The 16,152-nt window shown below is 46.6% G+C and overlaps 1 protein-coding gene across 1 annotated transcript; it reads left to right on the top strand.

Annotated features, from left to right (window-relative positions):
• Nucleotides 1-7,231: 7,231 nt before the first annotated feature.
• Nucleotides 7,232-15,809, top strand: LOC148118503 (liver carboxylesterase-like). The gene is made up of 12 exons (XM_087900691.1): nucleotides 7,232-7,405; nucleotides 7,923-8,127; nucleotides 10,315-10,453; nucleotides 11,098-11,231; nucleotides 11,313-11,571; nucleotides 12,737-12,835; nucleotides 13,110-13,250; nucleotides 13,370-13,450; nucleotides 13,684-13,828; nucleotides 14,270-14,413; nucleotides 14,818-14,890; nucleotides 15,310-15,809. The coding sequence occupies exons 1-12, from the start codon at nucleotides 7,330-7,332 to the stop codon at nucleotides 15,494-15,496; spliced, it is 1,683 nt and encodes a 560-aa protein (XP_087756817.1). The 5' UTR covers nucleotides 7,232-7,329; the 3' UTR covers nucleotides 15,497-15,809.
• The last annotated feature ends 343 nt before the right edge of the window (nucleotides 15,810-16,152 follow it).

Genomic DNA, 16,152 nt, shown 5'->3' with positions numbered 1-16,152 from the left:
TGGATGTGTGATCCCCTCGTCTTAACACTTCAGTCTTTTAGGCTCCCTCCTTCTTTTCTTCCTCCCATCATCTTCCCCTCATTTTCATTCTCCTTATCTCCTAGCCTTAGACCCTCTTCAAATAAAAAAGAAGCATCAGTCACTGTTGACTCCAGGAAATCCCTTGTCCTCTCTCATCTAGTTCATGTTTTCTCGTATTTTTAAGTTGCCAATAGAAAATCTGATTTCCCAAAATCTATTAACTTTACAAGTGCAGAACTCTGTTCCTAAACAATCATAAACTATAAGTTTAGGTCTTAGCATCTGTGACCTCAGATGTCTGCAGACTGAGAATAGAGGATTACATAAGCCCAGGGCAAGATAACAAGACTCACATCTCAGAAACAAAGCAAAAAAATTATAATCTCTGGTGTGGGACAGTGGTCTATATTTTGCCAATTATATTTTAAATAAATGCTGATTGACCAGTAGCCAGGCAGAAAGTATAGGCGAGACAACCAGTCAAGAAGTAGAGCTGGGTCAATGAGAACAGGAGAATTCTTGGAAGAGGAAAGCTTAGTTTGCAGTCTTGACCCAGTCACAGAAAAAGTAAGATGTGATTGCCCTGCTGAATAAGGTACTGGCTAACATAGACAAAAATAATGGGCTAATATAAGTTATACGATTTAATAAGAAACCTGAGCTAATGGCCCAATCCGTTTATACCTCATGTAGAGCTCTGTGTGATTTCTTTGGGACTTAATGATTGTGGGAACTGGGCAGGACAGAAACCTCAGACAACAAATCTCAGTAATTTACAAATGGTAACAAACATACCTTTTGTAGATGGAGAAATCCAGGTCTCAGACCTCCTCAAATTTGCTGTGTGGTGACATACAGGTCTCTGGCCAGAGGTCTCCATGATTATAGCTTGTGCCCTCTGCTGGTAGAATTTGTAAACAATGGCATCCCAAGGACAACGTTAATTCCCTACTGACTTGAACTGGGGACAGGGAAGATTTTCCTGTTAGTGAGACTGACCATGCAGATTGTTTCCATTCTATATAGAGAGCATTTATTGATGTTTCTGCTGCTAGCTTGTTTCTGCTTTTCAATTTTGCACACACACAATAAACTTCCAACAGGGAGCCAGAATCTGTTCTACACTTTTGTTATTTATCTCATTTTAGTGACTTGAGTGTAGATTGTTTCATGGGGTTAGGATTTGATTTTAGGGCTTGTGCTTATTAGGTAAGTGCTCTATCCATGGTCTATAGCATCAGACCACTGTGGACTGTGTAAATGTAATCAGTCTCTTAGATGTATGGTTTAGTTAGTCTGAAAATAGTCTCAAGGCTTGCAAGTGTCACCACTTCATATTCAGAACAGCCCTCATGCCCCATCAAAAGCATTCCTTGGGTGCCTTGCTAACATTCACTATCTTTGATCAATGTAAGCAAGACATTGCTTTATCTTGCTGTATTGGGGCTTGTCGCCAATGAAATATATGTAGAGTGTTGTGTGGCTGGCTATGTCACATTACATTTTGTTTTTGTTTCCTTTTATTGTGGAATGCCACCCATCTGTGCACATGACACCTTCTATCTGCTTACCCTAACTACAGACAACTGCTTATTTTCACTTGTTTCTTGTTCCACTTGTTTATTTGCTCTTCTTTTTTTGGACAAGATTTCTCTGCAGCCCAGGTTGGCCCTGAACTCATAATCTCTCTCCCTTGGCTTTCTGAGTGGTTGATTTATAGGTATTGGCCTCCTATCCCAGTTCAGTTTATAATTAATTATTTTTTACATTCCAAACACATTTACCCTCCCATTTCTTCCCCTCACCTTCTTCTATCTATACCCCCATTCTTTCCTCCTCTGTCTCCATTCAGAAGGCGTAAAGCCTCCAATGGGAGTCAGCAAGGCTTGGTATATTGAGTTGAGGCAGGACCAATCTCCTCCCCCATGCATCAAGGCTGGGCAAGGCATCCCACCATAAAGAACAGTTTCCAAAGAGCCAGTTCATTCATCAGGGGCAGGTCCTGGTCCCACAGCAAGGGTCCCCACAAACAGACCAAGTTACACAACTGTCACCCAGATGCAGAGAGCCTTGGTTAGTCCCATGTTGACTCCCTAGCTGTCAGTCCAGGGTCCGTGAGCTCGCACAAGCTCAGGTCAGCTGTATCTGTGGGTTTCCCTGTTATGATCTTGACACCCTTTGCTTGCTTAATCACTCCTGCTTCTCTTCAGCTGACTTCCCAGAGCTCAGCATGGTGCTTGGCTGTGGATCTCTGCATCTGTGGTCGTCTTACATGCATATATCCTTAGTCATATGATAGTTCACTCCCCAAGGCCAGATCACATTCAGACAGTGCTTATTTTGGGGTGTCAGTCACCAGTCATCTCCCAGTGCTCGTGGAGGGGTGACCAAAATGAAAAAACTCACACTGGAGCAGGGAGGGTGATGTGTCGACTTAAAATCACGACTGCAAGGGATGAGGGACCCTGAATGTGGACTCGGGAAACTGTAAGTCCTGGAAGCAGGGAGCAGTTTTCGGGGTGGCGGGCATGCTCATGCAGTTCTCTTTGACCTCTGTCACCTTTCCCAGAGCCGCATCCCATCCTCTGCCTGCGACGTCCTCAGCATCGTCTACTAGAGAAGCTGTCCTGATATTTCCAGTTACAGCTTTTTGCAGCCTCCTCTCCACCCCAATACCTGCCCTGGCCTCGTTGCTGGGTGGACTGTGAATGTGGTGATACAGGTTAAAGGGAGGGATACTGGGGTCCTAGAAGGACCTTGGGAGCCTTGCTGTGCCTTCCACAGAGACTAAAGTTGAAGCAGAAATGGTGGACCGGGCTTGGCCCTATCCATTGCCTCCTGGCTCCTATAACCTTTTCCTCCTCAGTTCAGTTCAATGACCTTTCCCTGTTTCAGGAACCTCTCTACCTACTCCACTTTGGATCCAAATTCCCATTTGAGCAAGTTTCCCATGTTCTGTTTCCTGTTAATGACACACAGTGCACACCGCTGTAGCACAGACTCAGGCCTGGAAATCCAACATTCCACCAGACTAACTAGCTAATGGTTAAATCCTGTGATCTATGGGCTCCTTCTCTTTTTTCCTCCTTATGTAGGACCAGACTCTTGAGGGGACATAGGGAATCTTACTTAAAACTGGTGAGTTCTGCAGAGTCAGAGGCTGAGACTATAGTGAGGGAGTATCTCATAGACACTTCAGAAGAAATTGTAGGAAATGTGTGTCCTCAAATTCCCTTACCAGAGCCTGTGAAATGACCCAGCAGGAAAAGGTGCCTGTATCTAAACTGGGCCAGAACCCATGTTGTGAAAGGAGAAAATTGACTCCAGATGTGTCTCCCAAAGCCCACAGAGGAGCCTTCTTCCAAGCAAAACACTGATGCAGGACGAGGTGACCCATACTGAGGAGCCAGCCTGGTAGCAGAGGATCTGAGTTGTGCCGGACCTGCAGGTCAGGGGATAAAGGAGCAGCGGGATCTTTTCCTAGGTGCTTTTGTATCTCTAGCTGCTCCTGGACTTTTGAATAATAATAATACATTCATGATGCCAGATATCTCTGAGTGTGATACGTGAGTGTATCACCTAGGACAGAACAGTGGCCGGCCATTCTTTAACTGGTATAGAGTTATTAGGCATATAGAAGTGCCCCACAGGCCTCAGTTGACCTTAGTGGTCCCTGGGCTCTATTCACCAAGTACCTACCCTGGTGCAAGTGTCGGTTGGCTTCCAGAGCAAAGGGCATGTGTGCTCTGGGCCTATCAGAAACTTGCAGGCTCTTATCAGAATTTGAGCGAGTATGACTTTTTCCCCAGGGAGTGTGTGCCGCCCTTACACTCTCCTAGTGTGAACCCATTGACCTCCTCCTGGGCCTCTGCACTCTGATAGTGTAAACTCTGTTGAGCCTCCCTAGTCAGATCCACTGAACTCACCTCACTTGTGACCCCTGCTGTGGGTCACCAGGCTCTGGGAGGTCACCTGAGTTCTCCATGCAGGACAACCTGCCTGACTCACTCATGGCTGCTGTTTGGAGTCTTCTTCATCTGGATTCCTGGGCTCAGAGTCTGTGACAACTGAAAAAGGCATGGCGTGTGCCTGTTCTCTTCTGTCTCATCCTGGCCTGTGTCATCCACAGGAACTTCTAAGTGGCAGAGCCTGACAGACGAAGCCCAGGATTACTTAGAAAGGATGTATTAGCTGCATGTTTCGTGACACACTTGTAAACACAGAACCTGAAAAGCTGAGAGAGCAGGCCAGTCTGGACTACATACAATACTCTGTCTCAAAAGTCAAAACAAAAGCAGAAGGAGAACAAATTTGTTCACTTAGTTTGATTTTTAACAGTGACTCCTGTTCTGGCATATGGTTTTTTAGCTTCCAGTCACAAGGACATTTCACTCCATTACACTGTGTTTCATGGCAAGTTTTTCTTTGAAGATAAAGCACTGTGGGTGTAGGCAGACTCGAAGCAGAACAATTTTTGTAGGTCTTGCCTGTTGCAATAACTGTCAGTCATCATAGTCTGGAGCCCTCAGTGAGATGCATGGACAAAGATGCTGTCTGGGCAGCCATTGTGTGCAGGCAGCAAGTCACAGGCCAGGGTGAGCAATTGACTGAGAAAGGTGTTGGAAGTCACTCTTTGGGGCTGTGAGTGGCTGCTGCCCTGGCCTCATCCACAAAGGTGGCACCTAAGATGCTGATTCCTGTGGGTCAGGTGGGGGAGGGGCTGCAGCAGAATATTCGCTTGGCCAATTTGAGGATTTTAACTTTTCTTTTTTTTTTTTTTTTTAGTAAATTTTATTAAATTATAAAAGTTTCCATTTCCGCCCCCCCTCCCAACACCCTCCCACTCCTCCCACTCCCCCCCTCTTTCCCCTCCATCCCCCAGGGCAGTCAGGGTTTCCTGCCCTGTGGGAAGCTCCAGCTCCCTCCCCCTCCCTCCAGGTCCAGGAAGGCGAGCATCCAAACAGACTGGATCCCCAAAATCCAGCATATGCAGAGGAAACAGGTCCCAGTGTCATAGTCAATGGCTTTTCAGAAAGACCCCGGGCCAGCCACAGTCAGAGAATCCGGCCAAATTCCGAGAATCTGGCTAGATCACGTCCTCGTTCAGCCCCAGTCCGACTGGCCCTGGTAAACTCTCATCAGATCCGTTCCCTTGTATCAGTGGGTGATAGCATCCCTCGCAGTACTGATTTCGTCTTTCATGTTCCTTCTCCTTCCGCTCCCCCTCCGGACCTCGGGGGGCTCAATCCGGTGCTCCAATGTGGGCCTCCGACTGCATAGCCGTCCTTCAGGTCTGCTAGACTCTGCAGTGTTGACTATGGTGCTGGGGGAGGGGAGGTGCCAGGGAGGTGGAGCTGTAGAGATGGCACACAGCAGGAGGAGGGTCTCCCTGGACCCCTCTCTGCACTCCCAGGCAGAGAGGATCAGGACTGCTTAAGACTGCACAGCCGCCAAAGCAGGACATTTTCTGAGGTACAGAAGAGTCAGCAAACCCACGGTGTCTAAACACTTATCTTCACCCAATGTCCAGACTTAGAGCGTGTAGGTCTTTTAGGTCCTTAGGTGAATTTCTGTTATCCCCTCATTCCCTGGTCCCCAGCACAGCAGGCCAGGACTTTGTGTGCAATCACAGCTGTGCTTCTCCCAGCAGCTCTCATGTCAGTGTGTGTGTGTGTGTGTATGTGTGTGTGTGTGTGTGTGTGTATGTGTGTGTGTGTGTGTAGTATGTGTGTGTGTATGTTTGTGGGATAGAGGATGTTGAAGTTTTTGCCCATCCCCCAGGACCTGGAGATGCTATGAGATTCAAGTTTCATGCTCAGGACACCTGTGAATCTCTTTGACTGCGAGGTGTGTCCCGGAAGTGGAATGGGAGCATCAGAAGGTCCAGAAATGTCCAGAAGAAGAGCATACTGTCTCTATCTCCCCGAGAACCTGTCCATGTAAGGAAGGCTATTTCTAACTTTCACAGATCCCAAGAACTCTTTGATTCATCGTGACACAATCATTCTATTTCATCTCCCACATTATTGATTTATATTCTGACTTTACTATCATCCCTAAACTTTTCCTAGGTCCTCTATTAAAAACGTCCTTTTATATTTTATTCCATTATACAAAGGTGACAAATGGTGCTCAACCTGCCTCTGTGTTCCCACAAAGCATTTTTCTCTGTGGATAAAGAGCTCTATTCCCCCTTCTCTACATCTTGATATTTCCAAGAACCCTGAATGTGAAAAACCTGTGTGTGCCATCCTAGGATACCAGCTTTATAGTTTCATTCACTGCTAGGAGGCCAACCATGAGAATTTAACAAAGTGGTGACTCTTGCAATGCCAATCTCCAAAACCAGGGAGCAGAGAGAGTTGAGGATGAGCTTTAGTTGGGCTCAGGAGTTGGGCAGAGAGGAATGATGCCTGGGATTTCCACTACATTAGTGGTTCTCAACTTGTGGGTCATGACCACTTGGGGCTCAAATGACCCCTTCACAGGGGTTGCATATCAGATATTTACATTACAATTCATTACAGTAGGAAAATTACAGCTATGAAGTAGAGATGAAACTAATTTTGTTTAGGGGTCACCACAACATGACAAACTGGATTAAAGGAATAACATTAGGGATGTTGAGAACAAGCACACTAGGGACAGAAGACGTTACTGAACTGCTGCACACACAGGCAGAAGAGTCAGCAATCCAGTTTCTACCAGTGAAACCAGCACAACCTAATAGGGAAGGGACCTGCATATTCTAAGATCACCATAAGGGACAAGGGACCTGAGGACGCTCCCATTATTTTAGGAGCCTTGGCAGCACAGAGGTGTCATGAGGATGAGGTCACACTTAGAGCTCCTGCCCTTACTTCTCTCCGTCTGTGGAATCATGAGTGTGTTCCTACTCACGGAAGCCCCATGGCTTCTCCTGTTACAGCTTTCTGCTCCCTGACCTCCTCTCCCATACCCACATTGGGTTGGTTGAATAAAAAGGCTGGGGATCATGACTCCATGTTCAAAGACAGGGATCCTGGCATTCCAGAAGGACTTCAGATGCCGTGCCGTGTCTATCCAAGAGTCCAGGGAAGGAGGAGAAACTGAAGAGTGGCTTTGTCTTGCCTGCTGGCTATTGATTCCCTGTTGGCTTCTGCCTTATCAGTTGTGCTGCAATAAGAACTTTGCCCAGTTCAACTAAATTTCCACCTCTACACCCCGAGAGGTATAAATTCCTGCCTGGGCAATGCCTACCTATTCTGTCTCCTGTTGCTGAGAGACTGACATCTTGTAGCAACACAGACTTCTGCCTGGGATTCAACCATGCCGCTCGATAGACTTCCTGGCTGGCTATTTGCTGTGGTCTATTGGCATCTGCTTCTCCTCCTCCATGTGCATGGTGAGACTGTCTAAGGGAGCAGAGGGGACCAGGATCAGAGCCATCCCAGTCTGCAAAGTCAGGCTGAACTTGTGGGAGGGAAGGAACCAGGGAGGAAGGAGCTGGTGGAAGTGACAGATGACAGTGTGGATTTGAGCGCCCGCTAATGCCCACACCAAAGCCCATAGGATGGGCCATGTGTCACATAGAGGCTCAGATGTCTAAGATGGGGAGCCAGAAGGGACAAAAGAGCTGGAGGGACATGTCCCTCCTCCATGTGTGGTTATGGGTGGAGTTTCTACTGACCTTGAATAATGGCAATAGTTCCTTCATAATCCCAAGTAGCTCTGAACCTGTCACTTTGCTGACAATTTTTAAGAGGGTCAAAGGACAAGGTTTCTGGCCCTAGGAAATACAGAAAGCCTCATCTCCACATGCCACGGCTGAACTGAGAGGACCCAGCTTACCTTCCCATGTACCACAGTGAGGTAGGAATTCCCCAGTGTGGTGACAACCGATGGTTTCTCTCCACCTACAGGCCAGGACTCAGCCAGCCCCATCAGGAACACACACACAGGGCAGGTGAGAGGAAGCCTCGTCCATGTGAAAGACAGTGATGTTGGTGTCCACACCTTCCTGGGGATTCCCTTTGCCAAGCCACCTGTGGGACCACTGCGCTTTGCACCACCTGAGCCCCCTGAGCCATGGAGTGGTGTGAGAGATGCAACCTCTGAGCCAGCCATGTAAGTTTTGGGGTGCAGGGAGTGGTGTGAGAGATGGGACCTCCCATCCGGCCATGTAAGTTCTGGGGCCCAGGGAGCATCAGGCCTGAGCTCTGGGCCACACTACTGTGCTTCCTCCATCTCAGCTCTACAGCAGTGTTCTGTCTGTCCTGAGGGCATCTCTCATGCAGTTTTCAGAGGAATGTGCTAAGGATTAGAGAGGAACAAGGGTACCAAGCTCCTGGGTCAGAGCTTGGCACCTGCAGGAACTTAGCTGCAGGTACTGCAGTGAGGAGCAGAGACTAAGGCCATTCTTCACGGTCACTGTGACCATCCACTGTCCAGGTGCCATTGGTTAAGGAACAGGTGCACAAGCTTTCCACTGGAGACAATATGGAAGAATGAGGTACCATGAGAGTCTGAAGTGAGATGAAGAATCTCACTACCCTGTGGTAGTGTCCATTCATTTCTATAGACCCTATGTGGGCACTGAACCCCAGTGCCCAAAAGGTTGAATTTATTTTCTTTGGCTATAGTAGAGTATCATGACAAAAGAAACATAGTGATGAAAGATTTTACTATGGGTCTCAATACCAGGTTATAATCATCCATAGGTGGAAACCACAGAGGCAGAAGCTTAAGGAAGTGGATCACATCACATCCACAATCAGGAACATAGCCTAAAGGACACATGCATGCTAAAACTCTCCTTACTCTCTCTATTCTTACAATTCAGAATCCCCTTCCCGAGATTGTTTCCTACTACAATGGTCAGGTATTCCTCTCAGAATAAATGTAATCAAGATAATTTGCCCTAGGCCTGCCCACTGACAAACGGGATCTAGACCAGTGGTTCTCAACTTGGTGTTCCAACCCTACAAAGGGGTTGCCTATTAAATATCCTGCTTATTGGATATTTGCCCTATGGTGACTCAGTGTTCAAGGACAGGGATCCTGGCATTCCAGAAGGACTTCAGATGTCATGTTCTGTCTATCCAAGAAGGCAGGGAAGAAGCTGAACCTGCAGCAGTGGTTGTGCCCAGCTTATTGGTTATTGGCTCTCCTCAGTTCTCCTGCAATAAGAGATTTGCCCCCACCCACCCAAATTTCCACACCTACACCCCTGAAGGCACAAAATCCTGCCTGAGCAGGATTCTGCGTTCTGTTTACTGTTGTTGTGGCTCTTAGCCTGTCACTTTGTTGATTAGAATAGTGCCCTGTGAATTTTCATGAGGGCCAGTGGACAAGATTTGCAGCCCCAGGTAACTGAGAAGGCCTCATCTCCACATCCCACAGCTGAACTGAGAGCACCTAGGTTATCTTCCGCATGTGGCATCTCTCCACCTACAGGCCAGGACTCAGCCAGCCCCATCAGGACCACACACGGGGCAGGTGAGAGGAAGCTTTGTCCATGTGAAAGACAGTAAAATTTGTGTCTACACCTTCCTGGGAATTCCCATTATCAAGACACCTGTAGGGTCACTGCGATTTGGTCTCCCTGAGGCCCCTGAACTATAGAGTGTTGTGAGAGATGGCAGTTCAGAGACCCTTTCCCAGGGAATGGCACCTCCTACAATAGTCAGGTATTCCTATCTCAATGAAGGTAATCAAGATAATTTGCTACAGGCCTGCCCAAAGGCAAACAGGCTGTAGACTAATGGTTCTCAACCCATGGATCCCAAACCCCAGAGGTCACATCCAGATACCCTGCATGTCAGACATTTACATTAGTATTCATAACAGTAGCAAAAACACTTGTGAAGTCGCAAAAATATAATTTCATGGTTGGGGGTCACTACACCGTGTGGAACTCTACTAGTGTGCCATTAGGAAGTTTGAAAACCACTGATCAAGACACTCCCTCCTTATGAATCGTTTCCCAGCTGATTCCACATTGTGACAGTCAAACCAATCCCCACACCAGGATTTAAATAGCACAGAATGGATGAAAGTCAGTACAGGAAGGCGACCATCTCATAGAGGATGGCAGCAGTCCCCATATTCTAGCCCTCAGGGTGTTACTACCCAACCAGAGGCCTCCCTAAAAGTATTGCTCCATCCCCACTTCCCCAGAACTGGTGGCCTTTACCTTGGTAGGAAGGGACTTCAGATGTTCGCAGGAAATCATGGAATGTGCCTGAGAGACAATTCGGACGAAGGTTTAACTTTGATCATCCCATGTCTGGGACTGTCTTCCATGTTCTCCAGGTGTCCACAGACTGATATAATGAGTTTAATGGGTGCGAAGGAGATGAATCTGATTGTGCCTCCTACATCGATGTCTGAGGACTGCCTGTATCTCAACATCTACACACCAGCTCATGCCCGTGAAGGTTCGAACTTACCTGTGAGTGTCAGACTGTGTCAACTGGGAAGAGTATGTTTTTTTTTTCCTCTGGAAGACTGGAAGGGACAAAGTAATTCTGAGCTCCCTTGTAGTTTAGATCCTGATTAGTAGTCTTAATTTACTGGGATCAAGAAGGAGGTCAAGCTTGATGTTGAGCTGCTTAAACCTGGGTGTGTGACTCAGAGGTAAGAGACTCTAGGTCTTTGATTAAATCAGGAATTCAATTTGAACCTGGTAGATCCACTCTGGAGGGTGCTAAAGGGCTGCATATTGACATCACCAAAATTTTTAGCTGCAGATTATCTGTTGCCCCAATGGGACTGATGCCTCTTCTGATTAACAATCAGTATATACACACTTGGAGACGCTCCTGTTTGCTCCACTTTGATGGATCTGAGAGTGATGATGATATTGCATTAGATATAGAGTCGTTAATCTATGCTGGGATTTCCTGATGGGGAAGTGGGACTACAAATATGTTTATAGGCCTAGAGTGTTCTATCAGTGGACCACGTCCAGAAAGCCTGAGGAGATCAGTGTGTACATCGACCTGCATAGAGGCAAGGCAGATGATAATATAGTAGGCAGTCCAGTTGAGCTTGAGCTAAGTGTGGGCCTCCTGGCATCCTTGTTGATTTCTCCAGGTGATGGTATGGATCCATGGTGGAGGACTGGTTGTAGGAATGGCTTCCATGAATGATGGGTCCAAACTAACTGCTACTGAGAATATAATAATGGTCTCGATCCAGTATCGCTTGGGTATCCTCGGCTTCTTCAGGTAATCCTGGGACTGGAAAGGACAATTGGGTCTAAATAGAACTTGAATAGATGTGTAATTCCTGTTCTTGACCGTTCTCAGCACTGGAGACCAGCACGCCACAGGCAACTGGGGCTACCTGGACCAAGTGGCTGCCCTACGCTGGGTCCAGCAGAATATTGCCTACTTCGGAGGCAACCCTGGCCAGGTCACTATATTTGGTGGATCAGCAGGAGGAACGAGTGTGTCTTCACATGTTGTGTCCCCCATGTCCAAAGGACTCTTCCACAGAGCCATCATGCAGAGTGGAGTGGCCCTGCTGCCTGACCTTATCTCTGACACACCCGAGATGGTCTACAGAGTGAGTGTCCTCTACAATCTCAGTCCTTACTTTGCTGCTTCAGCCCTTGCCTCTTTTCTCTAATATTCTGTTAAGTAGGGAAAGAAGGATTATGGAAATAGCTTCTTGCCAATAATATCTGAGAGACATAAAATTTACAATCCATCCCCTCTGCTTTATGTATGCTGAGTATGACATAGGATAGAAAAGCTGTGCCCAGTGGCTTCCATCATTGGCATAACCATGTATTCATGGTTTCCTACATTGCTCCTTATTGCTGTGATGAAGACCATGACCATAAGCTACTTGCAAAGAAAAAGATTAATTTCATCTTCCATCTTCCAGTTTATAGTCCATCTTGAAGGGACATGATAGGAGACACTCAGGCAGGTCAATGGAGGACAGAACTGAAACACAGACCTGGGAGGAACACTGCTTACTGCCTTGTTCCCCATGACTTCCTCGGTTTGCTTTCTTATACAACCCAGGACTCCTGCCTATGGGTAGCACTCCCCGCTATGTGATGGGCCCTCCAGTATCAGTCATTTATCTGAAAAGTACCTGGGTTTGCCTTGGGATCCATCTGATAGAGGCATTTTTCTCAGTTGAAGTTCCTCTTTTCAGATGACCCTGACTTGTGTCAATTTGACAAAAAGACTTATCCAAGACACATGTATTGAGGGTAAGGGCCAGCTGGTAAAAATACTTGCTATGCTAGTGTGAGTCCCCAGGTTCAAATGCCCAGAGTTCACATAAGGCTAGAGGTGGTGCTATGTGACAGCTAACCCAGTGCTCCTATGCAGAGATTGGAAACAGGGACAGTAGAATCCCTGGAAGGTCACTGTCCAGCTAAACTGGACAAATGCAAACAGGAGGTAAGGTGACAAGTGACACCCAAGTGTGATCTCTGACCTTCACAGGCAAAACATGGCATACCGTACCTGTTACCACACATGAGTACCACACACAAAAACAAACAATACAACAGCTAGAAAACAAATATGCAGGTAGAATAGTCCCTGTTTATAACCTCTAAGCAAAAAAGTGAACAATTCCACTTAAGTCCTTTTTTACACAACAAACAACAGGATGTGGTATTTAGGGGTGATGACAGAGACTTGAAATCAAGAAACTCTGTTCAATGATGGGAAGGATGAATCAACCACTGATTTTTTTTTCTTAACAGACAGTAGCCAACTTATCAGGATGTGAGGCCAAGGACTCAGAGGCCATGGTGCACTGCCTCCGAGAGAAGACTGAACCAGAGATTCTGGCTATCAACCAGGTTGGGAGAATTGTGTGGCTTGGAGGACCTGGTCACCAACACATGGGATAGCCAGCCCTTACTACTGGAACCACTTAGCTTGTCTCCATAGTTTACTGTCGTTTTAGGACTGTGTGTAGAAATAACAAATAGGCTAATTTTGATGTTTAGTTTCTTCTGGAGTGATCATAGCATCCTGAGTTGAGACATGAAATGGTGAAATAATGTGAGTATTCAGTGGGTATCAAAATATTTATGTGATTGATCTTCTGCACTGACCCTTAATGCCCCATAGGTCTTCCGGTTGATCCCTGGTGTGATAGATGGGACGTTCCTACCTAGGCACCCTCGAGAGCTGTTGGCCTCTGAGGATTTTCACCATGTCCCCAGCATCATTGGTATTGACAGTGATGAGTGTGGTTGGGGAATCCCTTTGGTAAGACCTGGTTTTAAGCTCCTGGGGACCTAAACTCAAGAGGAGGGTGTTGGTAATTCAGAAATACTCTAATCTCGGTCCAACCCACCCTATACTTAAGACTCTCCTCTGCCTTTCAGATGAAGGGCCTTGATCCTGTCATAAAGAACATAACCAGAGAGAACGCAGCAGCTGTTCTGAAGAGCACAGCAGCACAGATGGTGAGAGACTTTGAATCCTGTCTAGATTAAGGGGGGTCCTAAATATTCTTCTCAAATGCCACACCCAATAATAAAGACTAAGGTCTATGTGTGTTTCTGTGTTACTCACCCAAAGCTTATATCTTTCTCCATACTTCCTGTCTCAAACCAGGCCACATTCTTTACTAAGAGGCTACTGCCTATCTATGCAAGGGCCTGCCCTGCAACACTCTTTCTGATTCCTCCTGGTGTAGATGCTGTCTCCTGAATGGAGTGACCTGCTGATGGAAGAGTACATGGGGGATGTGGAGGACCCCCAGACTCTGCAAGCACAGTTCAGAGAGTTGATGGAAGATGTCATGTTTGTGATCCCTGCACTCCAAGTAGCACATTTTCAGCGTGAGTACATCTTTAACAAGACCAAGACACAGAGAGCTCTAGAACTGTGAGTTCCTTGTGAGCTATGTAGTGCCCAGACCTAGCTCATGCATTCACCAAGTTTCTGATATCAGGCACCAGAAGACACTGACCTCGGTAAATCCTTATGCCTTATTAAAAGAGTGACTCTTTATCCAGGAAAAGAGAGAAAAAACATGTCAGTTACACTTGGTGTCTTGTCAAAACTACTCATCTAAGAACTCTGGGGTCAGTGTTGAGCAAAATGTATTCCATAGCCAAAGCTTCAGCGTAGAAATCACAGCTCAACTGTGATTCCAGTGTAGAAATCACAGCTCAGCTGTGATTCCAGATAAGTTTAGAATAAGGTTCCTTGTCACCAAAGTTTAGGCAGAAAAGCTCGGTGTGAGAAAGCATTATGTCATCATGTGTCCTCACCCCCAGGGTCCCACGCTCCTGTCTACTTCTATGAGTTCCAGCACCAGCCCAGCTACATCAAACATAAGGATATCAGGCCATCCCATGTGAGGGCTGACCATGGTGATCATGTTGCCTTTATCTTTGGCTCCTACTTCTGGGGCTTGAAAGGTAAATCTTCCTTGTTTTCCTTGAGCTGAATGGAACCCCAGATGACTTTCAGAGAGATTGATACGTTTACAGTCCAGTTGAGGAAAGTGAGGTTCTGGGAGAGAATGGGATCAAGTGTTCATCTTTTCTGAGCTGAAAACAACAACCTATACCAAGATTAGAATATGAACCTTTCCTAATCTAGCTTGTGCTAGAAAGAATAAGAGCACACTGGGGTAGGAGTGAACCTGAGAGAATTCAAGTAGAGGCTTGGAAGGATGCTGGGTTCTGAGTGCTGAGGGAAAAGAGTAGAGTATACACCAGGCCTAGGGCTCAAGGTCAGGCTGTGACTGGCATAGTAGAGCCTGAGTTAGCACCTGCATAAGGTAGCTAGGACTTGGATCCTTGTTCCTTTCTCTCTGCAGTTGACTTCACTGAGGAGGAGAAGTTGCTGAACAGGAGGATGATGAAGTACTGGGCCAACTTTGCAAGGCATGGGTAAGAACATGCCCTGCCCTCAACCTCCTTATGGCTGTGTGTCCATTCAGGTGGAAGTACCTCATTAGAATGCATGGGTCCTTATTTCTGTCACAGTCCTCTCCGACCCAGGGCACACTTAGGCAGACACTGTCTAGTTTTCTGTCACTACTCATCTCACAGAGTCCTGGTGGCTGAGTCCCAGTATTCTGGTACTGTTCTTTAGACTTTCCCTTTGAAAAGGAACACAAAACTAGACATCTTCCCTGGCTTCAGATGGACCAGACACTGGTGGGTGACCCTTATATGCTATGTCAGTACAACACTAGTTCATGTGTCACCTCAGGTCCTCAGCCTGCTCATCCACTACCCTGGCACAAATTGGGGAACCAGGCTTTGGATCATAGTGACCTCACCCTCCCCTGTTGTCACCTCCACAGGAACCCCAACAGTGAGGGTCTCCCCTACTGGCCTGAGTTGGGTTATGATGAGCAGTACCTGCATCTGGACATCTATCCTTCTGTGGGCAGAGCTCTGAAGGCCAGGAAGCTGCAGTTCTGGACAAAGACTCTGCCACAGAAGATCCAGGAGCTAAAGGGGGCTCGGGAGAAACACACAGAGCTTTAGTGCCCTATGTCAAGAAAAATGTGGGGTTGAGAACATATGGGGTCATCTGGATGGTATACGACCTATTTATTCATTTTTATTTGTTCCAACTCTCATGTAAGCATTTCTCTGTTTTCCTTTTTTCCTCTTTTTTCTTCTTCTTTTGTTTTTAATTGGTTCTTTGGGACCCCAAACCATGCATTCCAATCTCACTCATCTCCTAGTCTCTACATATCTGCTCCTCAGGCTTGCACCATCCCTCCTCCAAGGGAAAGCTAAAGAAGAACAAAAGAAGATAAAAATAAACACTAATAAAATATTTTTAAATGAAAAATGCTTTGATACTCCATCTTTCCTGCCTCTCCATGCATCTTAGTGGCCCCAGGAGCTAGTGTGACCATGCAGCGGACCCTTTTGTTCACACAGCTTTACTTGCAAAGGAACATTGGATACTGAGTTGTTGGTCAGGTTCAGTTCTTGTTTTGAAAAGAAAAAGGGGAAGGTGCTGTGGGATAATGCTCTTGTACACTGTAAAAATTCATTACTTGTATTGGTTTAATAAAACACTGATTGGCCAGTAGTCAGACAGGAAGTATAGGCAGGGCGACCAAACTAGGAGAATTCTAGGAAAGGAAAGGCTCAGTCTACAGTTGCCACCCAGATGCAGAGGAAGCAAG

Source organism: Myodes glareolus, chromosome 22 (assembly GCF_982192425.1).
Source record: "Myodes glareolus chromosome 22, mMyoGla1.1, whole genome shotgun sequence".
Lineage (NCBI taxonomy): Eukaryota > Metazoa > Chordata > Mammalia > Rodentia > Cricetidae > Myodes > Myodes glareolus.
Note: the sequence above shows the minus strand (reverse complement) of the source record. Positions and strands in the feature narration are given on the sequence as shown.